This window comes from Trichoderma gamsii (assembly GCF_001481775.2).
Source record: "Trichoderma gamsii strain T6085 chromosome Unknown Scaffold_30.2, whole genome shotgun sequence".
Lineage (NCBI taxonomy): Eukaryota > Fungi > Ascomycota > Sordariomycetes > Hypocreales > Hypocreaceae > Trichoderma > Trichoderma gamsii.
Genome location: NW_020171367.1, coordinates 175,004 through 195,485, shown reverse-complemented (window position 1 = coordinate 195,485; position 20,482 = coordinate 175,004). Strand labels below are relative to the sequence as shown.

Genomic DNA, 20,482 nt, shown 5'->3' with positions numbered 1-20,482 from the left:
CTATTGCGACGAGACTTGGCAGCGGCTAAACGGGTCTTTATTTTTGCGGCTTAGACGCAGCGCACGCAATCAACCGCTTCTGGGCGATCTCGCGTCCAGCCCCTCTGCGCGTCACATTGGGACGCTGGAGTCAGTTTTGGTTCATTTGGTTCATTTTGTATAGTTGTTTTGAATTCTTGAACGGATTGGCTTATTGACCAGTCGACATCATGTTATCGGCTGCCGTGCTCTTAAGCGCTCTCGCTGGCGTGGCGGTCGCGCAGTTCCCTCCAAAGCCAGAGGGCGTCACTGTGCTTAGATCCAAGTTCCACGAGAATGTCACCATCTCCTTCAAGGAGGTCTGTCGCTCAGTCTCACTGTTTCTTACATTGAATCATTCCTATGCTAACAGTAGTGATAAAATAGCCCGGAATTTGCGAGACAACTCCCGGCGTCAAATCGTATGCGGGCCATGTCCACCTGCCTCCAGGGCTGCTTGAAGATGCAGACGGCGAGCCTCAACACTATCCCGTCAACACGTAAGCCACGCCCGATCTGGAGGAGTAATTCATTTATCATGTTATCTGACATCAATCACCAGATTCTTCTGGTTCTTCGAGGCCCGCAAGAACCCTTCTACAGCTCCACTAGCTATCTGGCTCAATGGAGGACCCGGCTCTTCATCCATGTACGGCATCTTCATGGAAAATGGGCCTTGTTTTGTGAATGACGACTCCAAATCCACTATGCTCAATCCCTGGAGCTGGAACAATGAGGTCAACATGCTGTACATCGACGAGCCCACCCAGGTTGGCTTCTCCTACGACATCCCAACCAACTGCACAGCCAACCTCTCAAGCGATGGGCTTGACATCAAACCCGCAGACTTCTCGCAAGGTATACCAAATCTGAACTTGACTTCCATGATTGGCACGTTTAGCAGCCAGAAGCAGTCCCACACAACCAACAGCACCGCTCAAGCCGCCCACGCTTTGTGGCACTTTGCGCAAACCTGGTTTTCCGAGTTCCCTCACTACAAGCCCAGCGACGATCGCATCAGTATCTGGGCAGAAAGCTACGGCGGCCACTATGGCCCAGGCTTTATGCGATTTTTCCAACAGCAGAACGAGAGGATTGCCAATGGTTCGATTGCCGATGAACACGCTCAATTCATTCACTTGGACACCCTTGGCATTGTCAATGGCTGGCTGGACTCTGTTATTCAGGAGGAGTCATATATTGACTTTCCGTACAAGAATGTTAGTATACAGTAATTTACCAGCCTGAAGCACATCACTAACCACGTTGTCCACTCCACTTAGACTTATGGAATCCAAGTCTTCAACCAGTCCATCTACAAGGAGTTGAAGCACAACTTCACCAAGCCCAACGGCTGCAAGGAGCAGATAGAGAGATGCCAGCAGAGCTTCACTTTCCTTGACGTATCCACCGTCAACGCTCAGAGAGCCAACCCGGCCAATATCTGTGACGATGTGAAGGATTGGTGCTATATGCCAGCTGCAAAGGTGTACTTTGAGCTTGACCGCAGCTGGCTTGACATTGGCCATACTCTCAATGATCCCTATCCGCCGAACCATATGTTTGGGTTTCTGACAGAGGAAAGTGTTCTTGGTGCCATTGGATCTCCAGTGAACTTCAGTGTCATCTCTACTGCTGTGAGCAGTAGTTTTGCCAAGTCTTACGACGAGTTCCACGGTGGATTCCTCGAAGCGGTGGGCTATCTCCTCGACCATGGCATCAAGGTCCACATGATGTATGGCGATCGGGACTACGCGTGTAACTGGATCGGTGGCGAGAAAGCTTCCTTGGCAGTTCCTTATTCACACAGCGAGGACTTTGCACGCGCCGGCTATGCACCCTTTCTGACGGAAAAGGGCGTAGCTGGCTTGACCCGCCAGTATGGTAACTATAGCTTCTCCAGAGTTTTCCAGGCGGGTCACATGGTCCCGGCGTACCAGCCGGAGGCTGCATACGAGATCTTCATGCGCGCTACCTTTAATCGGGATATCCCAACGGGGCTGCAGCCAGTGAAGGATGACTTGTCAACTGATGGGCCGAGCGACACTTGGCACGTTGTGAACGAGCCGCCGGAATTGCCGACGCCAAGGTGCTACATCTTGGCTCCTCAGAGCTGCTTGCCCAAGATATGGAAGAAGGTGATTGATGGGACAGCCAAGATCAGGGATTGGATCGTGGACGAATACGATGCAGAAGATGAATTTTCGGATGAGTTGTAGATGCTTTGATCAGGTTCATCTCTGGTACTTGCCGTCAGTTACTGCTACTAAATTATCACACCAATAATACCATCTTGAATACTTGTGCACGGCAACAGAGTATTACAGACAAAGCAAATGACAAAAAGAAAAGAAACGGAACAAGACTGAAAGCACAGACTGAAAGCCTCGACCAACTTGTTGCGGGTACGCAATAGTCTGTTCTAACGGGGACGTTTCGATTGGTGATGCGAACCAACAGGATTTCGAATCCGCAAAAGCAAAATCTGGGAAAAGGGGGTCGTTTAACACACCGCGAAGAGAGGGCTGGGGTTATGCGAAGGATGGTAGAGAAGCAGGCGGATTCAGATATACTTTGAGGATATGAACAGGTGAGCGTGATCAACATTTCACAACAGAAGAACGAGGTAGGTATGATTTCCAGCCCTGGAGTATGCCAGGCAAAATAGATTATAATGTCTAAGTTAACGTGTATCAACAAAGTGCATATCGAAGTGAAGCCATTCTAATCCCTCAACAGCGTTTCCTTCCCCACCGCTACCCTCGTCCGTCGTGATCCAAAAGCCGGCTCATAGTTTATTGACAGTACAGTACGAGAGCTTAATGTACAAGGCCTGTTCACGGTACTATACGAGAAGAGGTTGATTCGACCCTTATCGGGTCTTGTGAGGAGATGTTTAGTTGCGAGCGCCGACGGGGTCAACGCAGAGAAGAGCTTGGCCGGCCTGGACAAGATACAGTTAGTGAGGGATTGATTTGAACGGTATTGATGCAACCTACAATTGGTAGAACACAGCACTTAGGCTGCTTACCGATTTTGGAGCAGATACCGCCAAAAGTCTTGCAGTTGCTGGGTGCGGAAGGAGCTGTTTTTTTATGCCGTTAGAGAAAATGCTTGTTTTTGATCCGACTCATGCATGATTTCACTTACGAGCGACGCAATCAAGGTCCGCAACGCCAAGGACATTGACCTCGCAGCACTGCGGGACGGAGTAGAGCAGGCCGGGGGGGCAGAAGGCGGGAGCGGCCTGGCGACGGGCGACGCCGTTGCCGTTGCTGTCCACGGAGGGAGCGGCGAGGGCGGTGGCGAGGAAGAGAGTGACGGCGAAGAACTTCATTTTGGCGTTGTTTGGTGTGAAGAGAGTGACTGGTTGTTAAGCGAGTGAATGAGTGAGTGAGAGGGCTGGCTTGGTAAGGATGGAAGCGGATGAAGAGAGAAGAGAGAAACTGGGGAGAGGATTGCATCCCTATTTATCTTCCTCGATGGCATCCTAGGAATCAGGTTCTCTCATCCGCGTGTGCTGAAATCCGCGCGTTGAGCTCTCCGCGTCGTTGGTGATGGTAGTCCGGGGCGCAGCGCTGTTCCAACTCATTTCTCTCCCTGCATGAAAAGGGTAGCACCAACGCCATGAAGGCCATACTGCCAATTGGCAGCTCTGGTCTACCCGCCTCCCTGCAGCCGACCGGTGAGTGAGCTATTGGATGTTTTTGAGCCCCTTGCGCTTTGTGTTGCATAAAAGAAATTGGATGAAATGAATGATGGTACTGTCTTTGATTTATCTCGTGACTTTTTTACTTGTTTTTACCTCGTGTCGTGGGGGCTGTACGCTGTACTCCGGACCATGTAGGATATTAATCTTGGCATTTGCGGTGAGAGTGAGAGTCGTGGGCTCATCCATGATTCTCGCCGTCTCCTCTTCTCCCGCCTTTGTGATATGTTAGTGTTAGATCTTGGTGATTCGACTATTGTAGGGATCGTGAATGGGGTGAATCAAGATGCAATTCGACACTACTAACAACTACCGATAGTCGCTACTACAACCCAACACATAAATTGCTTTATTTCTCCCCTTACTTCTTGAGAAGAGCAGGGTACAACGATATCAATCAGGGGGAGGCGAAAAAGGTCGTATTCACGTGTATGCAGGCAATGGACAAGATGTAGCGCTTTTTACGGGGCCAGATGCATGCGAGGGAGTCCAAAAGAGGGTCTTTAGGCTGCAGGGCTGCGATAGTCATGAATATAGAGTTTGTCAGATGACTGCCGGGGTGGAAGTATGCAGCGTAATTATTTATTAATGTCTTGGCTCTATTTAATTTATGAAAGCTGGTGGATATTGTAGGATGGGGGCTGAGGCAGGATGAAAGGTGCTGCCTGGCGACCCTTGGTTACAGTAGGATTTACAATGATTATAGAGGCAGATATTTTGCGACAATGAATGTTATTCCCTGTGTGTAGATAGATTGCAATAGCAAACACAATTTGACTTGCAGTGATCGGCAGTCGCGGGCTACCATTGACGTAGAGGACTATATTGTTGCAAGGCTGTATGCATAAATAAACAAAAAACATAACCAGGATTAGGACTAAGACGTAGATCCGATCTCAATACTAGGATCAAATTGACTCTTAATGCCGGTCTTCTATCAGTTGTCTCTTGCAACCAACCCAGGCTCCTGGATCTCGGATGACGACTCCGTCTGCGCACTCACTCTTAATTTTTGCATCTTTCTTCGTCCAAGTCTAGATTTTGAACCTCTCTTTCAAAGTGTGTCTTCTTCCATCACCACTCATTGACTTCCTCCCCTCTACCAAAGTCTCAACATCGAGATTGCACCTTTCAGCCGCACCTGTCTTACATGCAGCCCCTGTCTCTGCCGCCCAAAAATACAACGACGTCGCCCAATCAGGCACCAGAGCGTGACACATTCCGATGAAATCTGATTTAGCACAACGCAGGTCCAGGGCTGTCAAGTCTCTCCCTCGCCTTGTTTTGTGGTGCTGTGTCTAATTGGACCTTGTTCTTGTGCGATGCATTGAGGATCCGCGATTGAGTAGCTGTCGGCTGTTAATGTCGGAGCAGCGGCTTCCGGGAAAAAGGAAATGACCCGGTAAACCGGCCCAGAAACTTGATTTTTGTTCGTGTTCTGTAGCCGCGGTAGGGCTTTGCAATTACCGAGCTGCATGATGCTGTCGTACAGCGAGACGCAGGGGCAGATTATGTGAGTTATCAGGTAATGGCATTTTGCTGCTACAAACATCTGTATACTCGTTTTTTGCACCATATCTGCCTCCTGTAGAATGTACTTGTATAGATAGTAGTAGTAGTAGTAGTAATTAGCACTTTCCACTCCTTACATAGGTGCTCGGGATTATTTGATAGCCCGTCTCATGGCGCATTGACTAGTATCAGCCTCGATGCAAGGGGGCTTATAGCAGACATCAACAATCATGTGCCTGGTTGCTGTTAGTCATATCATTGCATGCTCTTAGTCGGTAGTAGTATTGTGAAGTCCAGCGTCTTTATGTCTACTATCGATGATATACGGTAATACTATTGGTGTCGGCCTATTCGTGACCTTGCCTTGGACACCTGAAGTGAGCGATCAGTGCTTCCAATTCATCTCGTACAAAGATGCAAGAAAGCAAATACCAAGAGGCTCTGCACTATTGTCATTGCAAATCTCCTCGCCGTCTTCATAACTAATGATATCGCCAACGCGACACTGAAAAACTGAAACTAACAAATTGTCCTTCAGCAATTGGCCGTCTTATCGTGCATTCGAAAACACACTCATATGCTTCTTCTTCTTCACCTTGTTGTCCTTCTTCAAGATTAATAACTCTGCTCTTTGGCCGGGGTATAATGATACAAAAACAAATTTGATTTCTTCTTGTCCTGAACCCGCCGTTTTGAAGCCATATTATTGGCGGCCCCCAAAGAACTCTTTCACTTATAGTAAATCCTTCTTCATCGGCCAAAGCATGTAATATCACTCTCTTTCAAGTGTAAGCAAGAGATTATCACTGTCACTGATTACATTTTATATACATACCATTTCTTCATGGATATGAGGCACGAGACTCTCCAGAGAGAGGTTAGCCAAGAGGGCCTGCAGTGAGGGACTGAGTAGCAGCAGCAGTTCGGGTAGTTTCGCAACTGGTAGCCTCTTCAAATCCCGCCTATAAGGCGCATATACCATTGATGTCTTCAGAGGAGCATACAAGCTGCTCAGCTAGTTTGCGCATGTTGCTCAACGCCGTGCCAAGAGCCCCGCTGGAGTCGATGGTTGCTGGCTGAAGCACGCGCATGGCCTATAATTGAGTGATTTGATTGCGTAGCCCGAGACGCTGTTCTCTGGATAAACGGTGCCCACAAGAGCTCTGCATTTGACGCCAATGATTCATCAGCTCAACAGTGGATGATTTTGTCGTCAGCGCCTGTAGCAGTTGGATTGCGTGACAACATGAGGCTTTAGGTGCTTTCCGCCTGAACAGCATTGAGTCCTCTAAGCAACATGCACCTAAAGCTTGCTTTGCATGTGACTTAAATAGCCATCATGGAGAGTGCAAGGCTTCAGATTGGTGCTACAGAGCACTAAACATCAAAACAATAATTTCATCATGATTAAAATAATCCAATCAGAATCTACAGCGATCCGAGAATTGAAAGACTGCATCAGCAATTATTCTGTTGAATGCAGGGTAGGGATACGCCGAGCCGGAGTCTTAGCTGTAGGACGCTAAAGCTTTACTAATATAGCTGCAGTTTGTCATGTATCTAATATGCAAAAGGCAAGGTGCCAGAGTGGTTAATGGGTATGACTCGAAATCATATGGCTTCGGCCGCACAGGTTCGAATCCTGTTCTTGTCGCATAATTTTTTTGTCTTGAATTTCTATTCACAATTGTGATATAAGTCGTGTAATGCCTAGTCAGGCAGTATACCTCTTTTTGTGTGTTTATTGAAGCCAATTGCAATTGATCGATTACTTTTGATTCAAACTGTCTCAGATGTCCCTGTAAATCACAACGCCCAAATGCTTCGCAACCCATAACCCATCCATCCCGTCTATAGTTACATGCCATTATTCCCATCATTCATCATATACGCAAGAAACAAAGAGGTAAAAGCCCCATTCTTCTTTAATTGTCCTTCTTCCAGCCGTTCCACCGCTCAAACTCCTCCGTATCCAAATCAAACAAATCCAGCATCCGCCCCACGCTCTGGTTCACCAAATCGTCCACCGACGCCGGCCGGATATAATACGCAGGCACCGGCGGGAAGATGATGGCGCCCGCCCTCGTCACGTCCAGCATGTTGCGCAGGTGAATCTCGCTCAGCGGCGTCTCGCGCGCGACCAGCACCAGCTTGCGGCGCTCCTTGAGCATCACGTCGGCGGCGCGCGAGATCAGGTCGTCGCACAGCCCAGTGCTGATGCTGGCCAGCGTCTTCATGCTGCAGGGCACGACGATCATGCCGTCGACGCGGAACGAGCCGCTGGAGATGGCCGCGGCCATGTCGTTGATGTTGTAGACGTGGTCGGCCAGCGCGCGCACGTTGGACGGGTGGTAGTCGGTCTCGTACTTGAGCGTCTGCTCGGCCCATTTGGAGATGACCAGGTGCGTCTCGACGTTGAGGCGGCGCAGCGCGATGAGCAGCGTGATGCCCAGGATGGTGCCCGTGGCGCCCGTCATGGCGACGATGATGCGTTTGCGGCGAGGCTGGGTGGGTTGATATGGGGGAGCCGTGCCGTTGGAGCCATTGGAGCCATTGGCGTGGGAGATGGCGAGGCTTTCTTCGTCTGTGAGGGAGGGAGACATGTTGTTGTAGTCGGTATAAGTCGTGTAGTCAAGTGTCGTATCGTCGAGAACAAGTTTGGATGGATGAAGTTGGAGATTAAAGACGTGACAGAGAATAGCAGAAGAAAGTAGAAGAAATGCAAGAGTAAAAGTGTGTAAGCAGGGTTCAACTTGGGGATAGAATGGCCACTCAGCAAGATATGCGGCATCCTCCAGCTATATGTACGAAATCCAGCATCCAGCACCCAGCACCACAACTGCCTCTCGACTAATCCACAATTACAAACATCTCGGCACCATCGCCAACATTGCACGGCAAACAAAATAGTGAATTTAATAGATACACACACATACACAAGAAAAATAGTCGAAGCGTGACCTCATTCTTCTCCCGTCCAACTCAGCTCAGTCCGAGACTTGCATCTTCCAAACGACCGAGCCGAGGGAAGAGAAGATGAAAATGGCTGGTGTACCTTTTCTACAGAGGCCGTGCGCCGAGGTGGCCGAGCTGCCGAAGTCGGGCTGCGGACACTCGCGCAAAAGACACCATCTCGGAATTCAGTTGAGCAGTTTATGTAGGGATCATTAATCTCGTATGACGTTAGAGAAGTATACATAAATCAATCAATCTTATCATAGGCTTGTTTATTCAACAGATAATATATTTTATCAATGCATTTGTTGTTGTACTATTTGGCACTCTACTCGCTGCTACTACTTCATCCCAACGTCCCTCACTCAAGTACCTATTAGTCTAGTCCCAACCCTCAACTAAATCGTAACGAAATCGATCCCAGTTTAAAGTGCTTACTCTTCTTCATCATTTTCGCCTCTACCCAACAGCCTAAAGGAAAATCCCATCCCATCTTACCAATTCATATAAGGCTACGCGACCGCCCATCAAAGAAAATCAGCGCCACTGCGGCACGCTCCCGTCCGATCCTAATCTTCCGCTCAAATGGCGTATCCAAAGAGGATCGCATCGCTACGATAAGCGCTAAAATATTATTTCAGCTTATTCTGCAGGTGTGCATCTCTGCTATCATAATAAACCTGCTCAGCGAGAGACAAACAATGGCCAAAAAGTTGAATAATGGAGTGGTGGGTTAGTTGTAAGAAGGATTCGCTGCCCTTGAGTGCTGATTGGCTGTGCTTATGCCTTGCCTATAGGCAAAAGTCGTACTGCAGCATCTAGCATTAGATGGTGGAGGCGGGAGCATGATTCACAGTCACTAATCTGGACCCCTGGCCAGTATCCCTATGCTTCAATTAGGTACTTAGTAAGACTATACCACTTGAAAATAACATGGAAACTTGATGACCTGTCGACATTAATCAGCTCCTTGTACCTATTACACTCTCAATTACTCTCAATTATGCTCAACAACATCAGCCAAGGGGGCAGCACTCCACCTTGGATTAAAGTGTGGCATCCGCATGAGATATACTCCAATTCTTTATTCCGAGCCATCGGAATTGTACAGATACAGGGCCTGATAATGTCCTATCGACTCTATATACACGTTACTACCAAAACATGATACATGTATTGGCAAGTCAAAGATACCTGATGCACAGTAGGCCAGTCACTGAATGAGCATTAACTGTGATCATCTTTTTGGTAAGCATCACAACAGGATAGCCTTCAAACGTTGTTTAGTTGTTTTGGCCTCGTCTTATAGACGGAATTTGCTACATCTGACGCTTCAGTAAGTCAACTATTTTGATATGAAGCTCATCGCAGAGCGAGGCGCGGTTACTTAAACTCCCTCTGGATAGAATCACTGTGCGTACAAATCAAACTTGGACCTTACCTTCCTGCTGATAAAGGCAAGGTCCAAGGCTAACATGGACGCACAGAGATTCTACCCAGAGCGAGTGTAAGTAACCGCCGCCCAATATGATGAGCCCCAACAGGTCGTAAATAATACATCTTCATCTCGAAGGTATCGTAAACAGCGCCGTGATCCGTATCCAAAGCTGATAACCAAACATCTCTTCCGGTAATTTCGCTGCAAATTTATTTTCCACCTCGCAACAGTAACGCTGCGACGCCGGCCCACCCATCCTTTGTTCAAAATTCATCTACAGCCTCATAAGACCCTGCAACATCGTCAGATCAATTCACCACAAAGCTGGGGTCGTGGTGGGGAAACGTCACATCCTCCTCACCTTTCATAATTTGATCGAGATACATCAACGGCGACACCCCCGACGTGTCCCAGGGGTACGAGTATGCGTCCATGGAGAACCTGGTAAGAATCAGTCCGCATTCATCGAAAGCCCATGTCAAAAGTGAACAAACCCGTCAATTAGCATCGAGGTAAAGTTGTAGCTCATCGGGCCATCCACCGTCGGATCCAACGGAGGGCCTCCCGTATCTTGCATCCTCGGTAAAGCGTAATTCTGCTGCGGCATGTTCTCTGCCAGTGGTTGCTCGGGCAGCGATGCCGGCGTTGATGTTGTCGCCGCAGGACTGGTCAGCGCAGGGGCCTTTTGGAGGGCGCTTTGAAGAGCCACCAGTGCTCGGGTATGGCTCATTGACAGCCAAGGGTTGTTGTCTGACATCATGCCAGTCTCATCGTCCGCCTGCGCTGCTCGCGAAAAGATTTCCATCACGCGCTGCAGCACATCTCGGCTCTCCGCATCATTTCGCGTCTCCTCCCAAAGACAAAGCATAATCGTGGCACTCAGCACCGCATGGATCAGCGACCATGTGCGGATGGGTATGATACTTAGTGACTGAAACTCGATGAAAGACTTGGCCGTGCTCATCAAACTCTCCTTGGCTCGGCGCTTGAGAATTTGCAGGTTGTTGATCTCTTCGTTGGTCGTCGCCACAGTCCTGGTCAACGCTGGCCGAGAGATGACCGATGCCGCAAAGGATAGCTGTATTTGAATAGTGAGGTTTTCATACCGCTGCTGAATATTTTTGCAACTGTTTCGGTCTTCGAGATACGGCAAGGCTCGGGATTGGTATCCGTCTAGCTCGTCTAGCAGTTTCAACGACGCTTCGCAGCTTGGCTGCTCCAAGTTTAGGAGACTTATGCACACAGAAACAATGCCACACATCATATCCGAGAAGCCTAATGCTTCGTCGGAACGATACAGAAGGTTGTTTGTTGCCAAGGATTGGTTGGTCGCAATATGTGGCCGGCCATGGCACAGACTGAGCAAGCAATCCTGCTTGCATATCATATCCCAAAGAGCCTGCTTCTTCTTCCCTTTATCCTCTTGGAGCTGAGCTTCCGTCAGAGTGTGCAGACCCAGAGCCTGCGCTACTCGAACTGTGGTGCCCAACATGACCCATGCGCCGTCTGACTGTCCAACATCTTGAAGAACGGTCCCAATGATGAGCAGAGTCTGGACCACATCTAGTGATGGATGTAGAACGTAATTGGCAAGACGTAGACAATCAAATGCGCGTTGAACTAAATTGTGAAGCTGGGTCAGTCATGTAAACAGCGCTTATCATCAACGATTACTTACTGTAATCACGACAATGCTCAGAACGCCTCCTCGGAGACTGCATCACCGAGTAGTGAGCACTGGTAGCAAGTGCTGCCAGTAGCAGGGCAATCCGCGAAATGTACGCTTTGCACACCCATTTCGGAGAAAAGACATTGGGATCTTTGAGCTCACCGGCCTCGAGAGCCGACAAGTAATCGCAATAGGCAGACTCCAAGTCATCAGGATCTATCAAAACAGGATTGAGAGGATAGATTGTAGCGCCATGCGACGGGAAATATCTACGCACCAGGTTAGTAAACTTGGAACATGAGTGATTAAAATGAAACTGAAAAGACAACACACCTCAAAACCTCCTGCTTTTGCGGAATCAGCTTCAACAACTCCGCCCACCGCTCCTGTATCGTCTTGAGCTTCATAAACGGATAAAACTCAAGTGTATTGTGCAAGCCAAGCACCGGCCCAGCCTTCCTCCTCATCTCCACAGCGGGCGAATCCGCAGAGCCATGTAACATTGCAAGAACTGAGCTGTCCCCTTGATAATGCTCCTTTCTTATAGTCCGGTAGCAGTTGGCCTGCGGCGCACGAGAACAAGCCGCCGCTGCTACTGTGGAAGCCACTTCGGTTGCTTTGACAGTCGCAGCCGGCGACGTCCGGTTTGATGACGTCTCGGACTCGAGACTGTCTTCCCGCGATGGCAGCTCTTTTCCATGCTGCTCAGAACTTATCCTGTTTGCAGAAACAGAAGCAGAAACACCTTGAGATGCTGTCGTCGCCGTCGTCCCATCAGCGATGGCCTTCTTCGCACGCCTCCCGCGCCTCTTCTCCGGCGTGCCTACATTGTACGAGCATATCTCAGGATGGCCTCGCTTCTGACACGTCCGGCACGGCTGGCCATGATCGCACTTGACCTTGCGCTGGCGACATGGATAGCACGACCGGGCCTGCGAAATGCGCCGCAGGTACAGCACTCTGTCGATTTCCCTCTGCTCTGGCGTCGGCACATGTGCGGGCGTGCTGCCGCTCTGCTGTTGGATCTCCATCTTCTTTGTGACTGAGGCGAGCGTGAAGCTGGCAGCAGGATCCGAGGAGGGGCTGCTGCGTATGTTCCGAGCGTCCGAGAAAGCCAGGTCGAGGTTCGGGCGAAGGATTTGGAGGAGCGCGGTGGTGGTGACGTGCCCGGATGGCTCGGATGCTCGGCGCTTGATGATCCGCCGCGGCGGCTTGGCCCTTCTCGGCGCAGTGGCCGGGGTCGCATCGGGCATGACTGCAGCGTCGAGGCTCACTGCATGGGACAACGGGGACCGTTTCACAGAGTCGGTAATAAATCAAGAGACAAGATTGAAATCAAGTAAGCCAAGATGATTCCTGGTAGTCACGGAGTGAGAGCAGGTAGCATCAATTTGCGCGTAACTCCACCAGAAATCCCAGAGGGGGCAGTAGAGTATATATAGTATTCCCGCGGCTGAGCTGCCAGAGAGTATATGTAGAGAGCTGTAAGCGCTTCAATTGACTTATATCTCGAGTCAAAGAGCATAGATACCCTCTAAGTCCAATTCATCATGTCTTCTAAATATGACGCCAATGACCCCGAGCCCGCTCACCTGAGCTTCCGCTCCTTCATCAACGCCCTCCGCGAAGACGGCGATCTCGCAGACATCGAAGCCCCCATCGACCCCAACCTGCAGGCCGCCGCCATCACCCGCCTCGTCTACGAGACCGACGACAAGGCGCCCTTCTTCCACAACATCATCGGCGCCAAAGATGGCCTCTGGCGCATCCTCGGCGCCCCCGGCGGCGTCCGCAAGACGCCCGGCCACCAGTACAGCCGTCTGGCACGGCACGTAGCCCTGCCCCCCACGGCCAGCCTGCACGAGATCCAGGACAAGATGCTGTCCGCGACGCACCTCCCGCCCATTGAGCCCGAGATCGTCGCCACGGGCCCGTGCAAGGAGAACTCCATCGAGGGCGACGACATTGACCTGTGGTCGCTGCCCCTGCCGCAGATCCACCAGTCCGACGGCGGCAAGTATGTCCAGACCTTTGGCGTACACATCCTGCAGAACCTCGACGGCAGCTGGACCAACTGGTCCATCTCGCGAGCCATGGTGCACGACAAGAACAAGCTCGTCAGTCTGGCCGCCAACCCGCAGCACATCAGGCTCATCCACGACCAGTGGGCCAAGGAGGGCAAGAAGGAAATTCCCTGGGCGCTGGCCTTTGGTGTTCCTCCCACTGCGGCCATGGCTGCCTCGATGCCTCTGCCCGAGGGCGTCAGCGATCCTGGATACGTCGGCGCCATGTGCGGCGAGGCCATGAAGATGGTCAAGTGCGATACCAACGACATCCTGGTGCCGGCCAACTCGGAGATTGTCTTTGAGGGCACGCTGTCGATTGAGGAGACGGCCAAGGAGGGTCCCTTTGGCGAGATGCACGGCTACACGTTCCCCGGAAAGAGCATCATCGGCAACGTACACAAGATCACCAAGATCACCTACCGCAACAACGCCATCCTGCCCATCTCGTCATGTGGCCGCGCGACTGACGAGACTGTAAGTGTCCTCTGTGGTTTCTTCTCCATGTGCCTACATCACCTCAGTCAGCTAACACATCTTTCAACAGCACACCATGCTCGGACTCCTCGCTGCCGCCCGAATCCGCCAAGTCTGCCAGGACGCCGGCCTCCCCATCATCCAGACCTCGTGCCCCTGGTTCGCCCACGCCACCTGGACCGTCCTCAAGGTCGACACCACCAAGCTGCGCGCCCTCAAGACGACCGGCAAGGAATTCGCAAAGAAGGTCGGCGACCTCGTCTTCAACGTCAAGGCCGGCTTCGCCATGCACCGCCTGATCCTGGTGGGCGAGGACATTGACATTTACAACGACAAGGACGTGCTGTGGGCCTTCACCACTCGATGCCGGCCCAACCTGGACGAGGTTTTCTTCGAGGAGGTTCTCGGCTTCAGACTCATTCCCTTCATGGGCTATGGAAACGGTGACCCCGTCAAGGGCGGCAAGGTTGTGAGTGATGCGCTGCTGCCGGTGGAATTCACAACGGGCCAGAACTGGGAGACGTGCAACTTCAAGAACGCCTACCCGCAGAGCGTGCAGGACCAGGTGCTGAAGGACTGGGAGTCGTTTGGATTTGCCAAGTTGCAGGAGTAAATAAAGCGGAAACAAAATAGAATAGAAATACAAGAGATGCAGCCAAGTCATGCTGATGACTAATCCTGGCGCTATGAAATGAAGCAGCCATGTTCCAATCACTCGTTCTAAAAGACCTCACAAAATCGTCTTATATAACAATTATATGCCCAGATGAAAGTAAACGTCTCCAATCGTGTTTTCTACTACTATAGTTATTTTGATACACTGCAATACAAGGTGCAAAGCCGCTCGTCTTTCTCAGCAGCATTCGCTCCATTCCATCGTCAACGCCTATCGTACCAGCCAACCCAAGTCATCCATCTATCCTATCCATTGATTTCATATTTCCATCAGCGCCATCTCGCTCCGCCTATCCAGCTTTTTGCGACTCTTTTTTTTTTCCAATTCATCTTTTTGCCCCTCTTTCTTTTGCAAAATATGTCCTGTGTCTCCAATTTCCGTGGCTCATAACCAGCCGATGCAAAGTGTTGCGCGTCGCTCGGCTCTTGCTGCAATCGCTCCCAAATCTAAGCTCTATGTTCATTGTGTAGATGCATACGTGATACAATATGTAGCAAGAAAATAAACGTCAGAATGCCAAAGCTAGAAAAAAAAATGCGTCGTCGTTAGGGCGACTGGAAGAGAGACAGGGCGTGGGCTGCCCTGAGTACAAGCTGTACTTTACTCTTCCTTTTTCTGCGACTTTTTAGCCTCTTTGCTTTCAGACTTCTTCTCGGACCTGCCCTTCTTCCACTTGGACACCTTTTCGCCCAAGTATCGCCATGATCTGCTAAAGCCACCCATGATCAAGCCCTTGATGCTTTGAGCTGTGCTAGGCCAGTTGACTGTCTGCTTGATGACCTGGCGAGTTATCTTCTTCAACTGTTCGGGGTCATCCGCGGCAATCCGCTTCTCAAACTCTCCCGCTTGACGGCGCTTTACCGCTCCGTCCGAGTCAGAAGCTGCCTCCATCATAGCATCGAATTCGTCTCGGGGAACGCCAAACTTCTTGCGGTATTGAAAATAGAGACGAGACCTGAAACTTCCCGGTAAACGCCTGACCATGTTACCTCGTTTCACCAAGTCCATATCCTGCTGCATTCTGGCATTGGCTTCGGGATTCAGAATCCAGCTTTCGTCATCAAGTCGAACGGGATCCACGAATGCTACGTTGGGAAGTGTCCTAACTAATGGAGCATAGAGCCGACGGAAATGCACCATGTTGTTGGAGACAATATTGGCTACCTTGCTCTTGTTCTCGGTAGGGAGAGCCATTCGTGGGTCGCCGAGGTAGCTGAGGCCAGCAATGGTGCTATATAGGTCGGCCTCGGTAAAATCGGAAGGCAGCAGAAGGAGTGCGGTTCGGACAGCAGCGATGAGGTTTATCTGATTCGCCAGTCGGACCTGGGGATGGTCACGGAGAATCTTGACAGGCTTCTGCAGGCGCCCTGCCAAATAGAGGTTATCCCAAGTGGACAAGTCCCTAACCAAGTTGTCGATGCTTGTGACGCCGTATTTGACCAACATGCCGCTAACTTCAACGTAGGGGTTAAAGTACACGCCAGCACCCCAGTTCTGGACTCGCGAGACAAAGCCCGAGCCCAGCGATGCGACGCCAGAGTAATGGTCCCGGTGCTGCTTCATGTTGATAGAGTGCCAGTGTTCTGTGTGCGTGACTCCGAAGATGAAATCAATCATCTTGGGTGAGCCTCCTTGGGCCTTGACTAAAGCTTCGGGTGGCCTAGGATGGACAGCTCGAAAGTCAGCCTCGCTGATGCTGCGGCCGGGCTTTTCCTGGGGGAAAACGCCCGAGCCGTAGGCGAAGCAGTAGACAATGGGCGCATTGAACTGGCGCAACATCATACGCAGGGCCTCTTTGAGCTCATAGTTGATAATCATATGCTGGTTGACGCCAAACAGGCGATGCGGAAGCTCATCGAATCCTTGAATGGCAAAGTCAACAGTGTCCTCCCACTCGTCGCCGTATAAGTTGAATTTGCCTCCAGCAGACTCTTTTTTACGACTGCTTGATGTTGACGATGTGGAAGTAGATGTCGATGACGATGATGAAGACGTCGCCGCTGTAGATTTTGGAGTCGATGGCGTTGAAGCTGGTTGATCAGGGCTTTGGGCACCTGCCGGTCGGTTCTGCTGGGAAGTCGTCGAATCGGAAGACCATCGTTTCTGGTATGCGGAAAACGAAGAGAACGATGTTGAAGAGGATGATGATGAGATGGAAGGCAATCGTTCGTACTTTGAGCGAACCTCAAGACTGGAGAGGAACAAGGGCGATAGCCGAGGTCTACGAAGCGCAAACGTCGATGGTAGAGAGATCCTTGCGGCCTGTTAAAAGCTTCATGTTAATACATGTTGCGCGGTAGTTGTTTGAGACACCCAAGTCATTTTACTTGCCTCGAGGCTCCGCGCATGGGCGGCCATGGTGGATGAAATGGGAGCTCAATTCAACGCTCTCTTAGGGCGAACTGGGTAGATCCAGGTAGGATTCGGGTTTAGCAGAGCCGGGATTCCGTGTGGTTGCTGTAGTGGCTGAGCCTGTGTAATAACGATTGGAAGATGATTGGTATCAGACGACCTCTGGTTAATTGGCGAGCCCAGCGAGATCACTGCGGCTGCTCGTCGGAAGTGGCATGTCAAAAGGCTTGTTTGCTGGATTTCGGTTGTGGATATTGGCGGGATGAATGGATGAAGGATGGACGGAGCTAAGCTGAGCTTCCCACTTTCTTGGGTCTTGTCCGAGTGGGTCACGGGAGCTGCGTCATGGGTTTAAGTTGAGTGTACTTCCAAGAGATTGTCAATTGATGGGACATTGAATGTTGATTTGTGTACTTGCAAGTTTAGTTTAATACAAGTAGCAAAGTTTCATTTGGATATATATTCTCATATGAAATGCATCACAGTTGTGCTTTGCGAAGCGTGTAGAGCCAGAGGAAATTGCTGATTCATGTAAGTTCACGTACCTGTACCGCAAACCCCGAGCCAAGCCGGTACATGGTGGATTGCCGATTGGCTCGCGCAGATCTTATCTGTTGGCCTGTTGATGCGGAACTGAGTCTCAGGAACGCAATGCTCAATTCCATGCTCAGAGCCTGCACACCTAACTCGTATAACCAATTGTGTGAACTATAAAAAAGGATTACTATCAAAGGTTCAACTTTGGCCATTACTGCAATTCCTCACCTGCAAATCGATATATGTTCATTTACCTGCTTTGCAGCTTATCTGATATCATCACGTGACTACGTTATTCGCAGCCAAGCTACCCATTTCCGACGCGAAGCAGCGCGTTTGGCAGACAAAGAAAACAGAAGCTCAGCACCCATCGTCAGTATTTCCTTCTTTCAAGGCCAAAGCCAACCTTTGAGATGCGCGGCCGCGCAATGCAGGATGCCGGCACTCCTACTGGCCGTCCAGGCTCTCGGCCGGCCAGCAGGTTGCGCGCTGGAAGCACCTCAGGCCTGCCCCGACCAAATCTGTCAATTCGTGATTCCAGAGTAAGTCAAGCAGCCAATTGGCTGAGCATGCCTCGGTGTTAGGCTTTGTATATACTTTCTAACTCACTTATGCGTTGCAGATAGGATCGTTTCGTGCTTCAACATCCGCCCATAACCTCACCGGAGAACACAACACAAGTAGACCGTCATCTAGACAAAGCAATGCAACCCCATCGCTCCGAGGATCAGTCGAGAATTTGAAAGAGAATGCCGTGCAGCCAGAGCCAGATGCTTCCGAGAAGTATCGGAAAGAAATTGAGGCCCTCAAGGCCGAAATTGGGACCTTGCAATACCGCCTGCAGACCGCTGAACAAGAGAAGGAGATCGCTCTATCTCAGCAAAACAATAAGATAGAGCAAGCCCGTCGGCGCGAACAAGAAGAAGCACAGCAGCGTCAATCAGCTGAATCGGAAAAGGCAAAGACAGACAGTAAGATGGAGTCAATCCGATCCGAAATGGAAGAGCTGAAAGAAGCTGTGGAAAATGACAAACGGTCACTCGAGTCCAAACTTCGGGCTGCTGAGGACGAAACTCGCCTTTTGCAAGAACAACTAGAAGATCTGACCAGCGCAAAAGATGAGGCGGCGAGAAGGGCCGACAAAAGAGCCAACGATCTTCAAATGCAAATTTCTGCAGCAAACAGCTCGTTACAGGACATGCAGCAGGAGGCGGAAGCACATGAGACATCAATGCGACAATACCAGGAACAGATTTTGGAAAAAGACACATTGATTGGCAACCTGGAGGCGGACGTACTACGGCTCAAGGCCCAAAGTGGTGATGCGGAGACGATGGATATCATTAAGAGGGAGCTATCAGAGCAGGTTTCGCACATTCGAGCTCTAGAGGCTTCCAACCGCGAACAACTTACGGAGCTAAAGCGGCTTCGAGCTGTCAATAAAGCTGTTGAGATTGTCGAGGAGGAAAAGAGGTCACTAGTGAGAAAGGTGGAGGCCGCTGAGAGACTAGAGGCGGAACTGGCAGAGGCCAGGATACAACGTCAGAGGCTGGAGGATGAGCGTCTTTCATGGTCAGCTTATCTCGAGAGAGTCTCCGAAACTGGTCAGGCCGAGTTCGATTCACCAGAGCAGATTGCGAGGGCGCTTGTACAGGAGCGACTGACCAGTGCCTCCTATGTCGAGCAGCTTGGCGCTGTTCGTGCCGAGATTGCGGCTCAGCAAAGCCATACCCAGGCCTTGGAAGAAGAGAGAGCGCAATTGAGGAGCGAATTCGAGAATGCCACAACGTCTGCCCAGGCTGCTAATGTCGACCAGGTCCGCATGCGTCTCGACCGGCAGCGTGCCTTGGCTCTGAAGGAAGTTGAATACTTGCGCGCACAGCTCAAAGCGTTTGACACGGAAGAGCAAGCCCTACAACCTGAACAATTTGATGGAACCCGCGTGGCACGTATCCAGGAGCTGGAGGACATGGTGGACAATTACAAGATGGAGGTTCAGCGGTTACACGACGAGCTCTCATCAATGGATCCGTTATCACAGCAGCCATCATCGCCGTTGCTGCTCGCTGGAAGCAAGCGAAGTCGGGCCGAGGACGATGTCGCCCAGGAGCAGATGGGCCAGCTTACGCGTAAGAATCGCAAGCTTCAAGAAGAGTTGGCGAGCGTGCAGACGCAGGTCGCTATGCTCGAAAAGGATCTCTCTACAACGCGCGAGCAGCTTTCTGCCGCCAAAGAGCAGGCCAAAACGCGAGTGTTATCGCTAAGATCTAATCCCACGTCGGATTATGAGGCGATCAAGCGGGCCACTCTTGAGGCCCTGCAGAAGGAGAACAAGGAGTTGTTAGCGACATTGCGGTCAAAAGAGACAAGCCCTTCAATACCCCTGATCCCGACATCAGTACTGGGCGCCATGGAGCGCGAAATCGCAGCAGCAAAAGCCGAAACCGCCAGCGCCCAGAAATCCGCGCGCCGCCTCAAGGAAGTCTGGGGCTCCAAATCGCAAGAGTTCAAAGAAGCCATCTTCTCGACACTGGGCTGGACCGTCACCTTCATCCCCAACGGCAAGATGCGAGTCGAGAGCACCTTTTATCCCTCGCAGACGGACGAGCATGAGAACTCGATTGTATTTGACGGCGAGAGGGGCACGATGAAGGTGGGTGGCGGGCCCAAGAGCGCGTTTGCGCAAAAGATTGGTGACCACATTGGCTTTTGGGTCAGGGAGAAGGGGTGCATACCGGGCTTTTTGGCGGCGCTGACATTGGAGTTTTATGAAGAGCATGCGAGGGCGGCTTCGGGGGAGTGAAGGAAAGACAGAAGGGAGAAGAGATAAAATAAACGGAAAGGAAAAAGGAAACAATCAATTGACAAAGGTAGATGTAATAGTACGATATCGATTTATGCAAGCGCTGCACCGATATCGCAACTTTGTTTTGGGTGGCTTTCTACCTTTTGACCGTTATGAAGGATGTAATTAGACTTTATATTGAAACACTCGTATGATGTTTGCAAGATCACCTCTTGTGATATGCCGGTGTTTATCTTTTGTCAAGAATGGGATTTTCATGCAAGTCTTTGG

At 50.7% G+C, this 20,482-nt stretch overlaps 8 protein-coding genes across 8 annotated transcripts; 3 read left to right on the top strand and 5 right to left on the bottom strand.

The window, feature by feature from the left end:
• Nucleotides 1–209: 209 nt before the first annotated feature.
• On the top strand, nt 210–2,237 carry TGAM01_v207816 (serine carboxypeptidase; the record flags this gene model as incomplete). The annotated part of the gene is made up of 4 exons (XM_018805321.1): nt 210–338; nt 406–518; nt 581–1,238; nt 1,302–2,237. 4 exons carry the CDS (start codon nt 210–212, stop codon nt 2,235–2,237), a joined length of 1,836 nt encoding a protein of 611 aa, XP_018661492.1.
• Nucleotides 2,238–2,914: 677 nt separating this feature from the next.
• TGAM01_v207815 (hypothetical protein) lies at nt 2,915–3,355 on the bottom strand (the record flags this gene model as incomplete). The annotated part of the gene is made up of 3 exons (XM_018805322.1): nt 2,915–2,962; nt 3,018–3,103; nt 3,169–3,355. The coding sequence occupies 3 exons, from the start codon at nt 3,353–3,355 to the stop codon at nt 2,915–2,917; spliced, it is 321 nt and encodes a 106-aa protein (XP_018661493.1).
• Nucleotides 3,356–5,721: 2,366 nt separating this feature from the next.
• On the bottom strand, nt 5,722–6,221 carry TGAM01_v207814 (hypothetical protein; the record flags this gene model as incomplete). The annotated part of the gene is made up of 2 exons (XM_024550179.1): nt 5,722–6,018; nt 6,075–6,221. The coding sequence occupies 2 exons, from the start codon at nt 6,219–6,221 to the stop codon at nt 5,722–5,724; spliced, it is 444 nt and encodes a 147-aa protein (XP_024405074.1).
• Nucleotides 6,222–7,164: 943 nt separating this feature from the next.
• Nucleotides 7,165–7,842, bottom strand: TGAM01_v207813 (3-octaprenyl-4-hydroxybenzoate carboxy-lyase UbiX; the record flags this gene model as incomplete). Its single annotated transcript, XM_018805323.1, has 1 exon — nt 7,165–7,842. The coding sequence occupies one exon, from the start codon at nt 7,840–7,842 to the stop codon at nt 7,165–7,167; it is 678 nt and encodes a 225-aa protein (XP_018661494.1).
• A 2,098-nt stretch (nt 7,843–9,940) lies between these two features.
• TGAM01_v207812 (fungal specific transcription factor domain-containing protein) lies at nt 9,941–12,554 on the bottom strand (the record flags this gene model as incomplete). Its single annotated transcript, XM_024550178.1, has 4 exons — nt 9,941–10,073; nt 10,127–11,252; nt 11,311–11,570; nt 11,635–12,554. The coding sequence occupies 4 exons, from the start codon at nt 12,552–12,554 to the stop codon at nt 9,941–9,943; spliced, it is 2,439 nt and encodes an 812-aa protein (XP_024405073.1).
• Nucleotides 12,555–12,851: 297 nt separating this feature from the next.
• Nucleotides 12,852–14,454, top strand: TGAM01_v207811 (hypothetical protein; the record flags this gene model as incomplete). Its single annotated transcript, XM_018805325.1, has 2 exons — nt 12,852–13,841; nt 13,912–14,454. 2 exons carry the CDS (start codon nt 12,852–12,854, stop codon nt 14,452–14,454), a joined length of 1,533 nt encoding a protein of 510 aa, XP_018661496.1.
• A 663-nt stretch (nt 14,455–15,117) lies between these two features.
• On the bottom strand, nt 15,118–16,875 carry TGAM01_v207810 (hypothetical protein; the record flags this gene model as incomplete). The annotated part of the gene is made up of 2 exons (XM_024550177.1): nt 15,118–16,779; nt 16,831–16,875. The coding sequence occupies 2 exons, from the start codon at nt 16,873–16,875 to the stop codon at nt 15,118–15,120; spliced, it is 1,707 nt and encodes a 568-aa protein (XP_024405072.1).
• A 944-nt stretch (nt 16,876–17,819) lies between these two features.
• On the top strand, nt 17,820–20,209 carry TGAM01_v207809 (mitotic spindle assembly checkpoint protein MAD1; the record flags this gene model as incomplete). The annotated part of the gene is made up of 2 exons (XM_018805327.2): nt 17,820–17,948; nt 18,029–20,209. The coding sequence occupies 2 exons, from the start codon at nt 17,820–17,822 to the stop codon at nt 20,207–20,209; spliced, it is 2,310 nt and encodes a 769-aa protein (XP_018661498.2).
• Nucleotides 20,210–20,482: the final 273 nt, after the last annotated feature.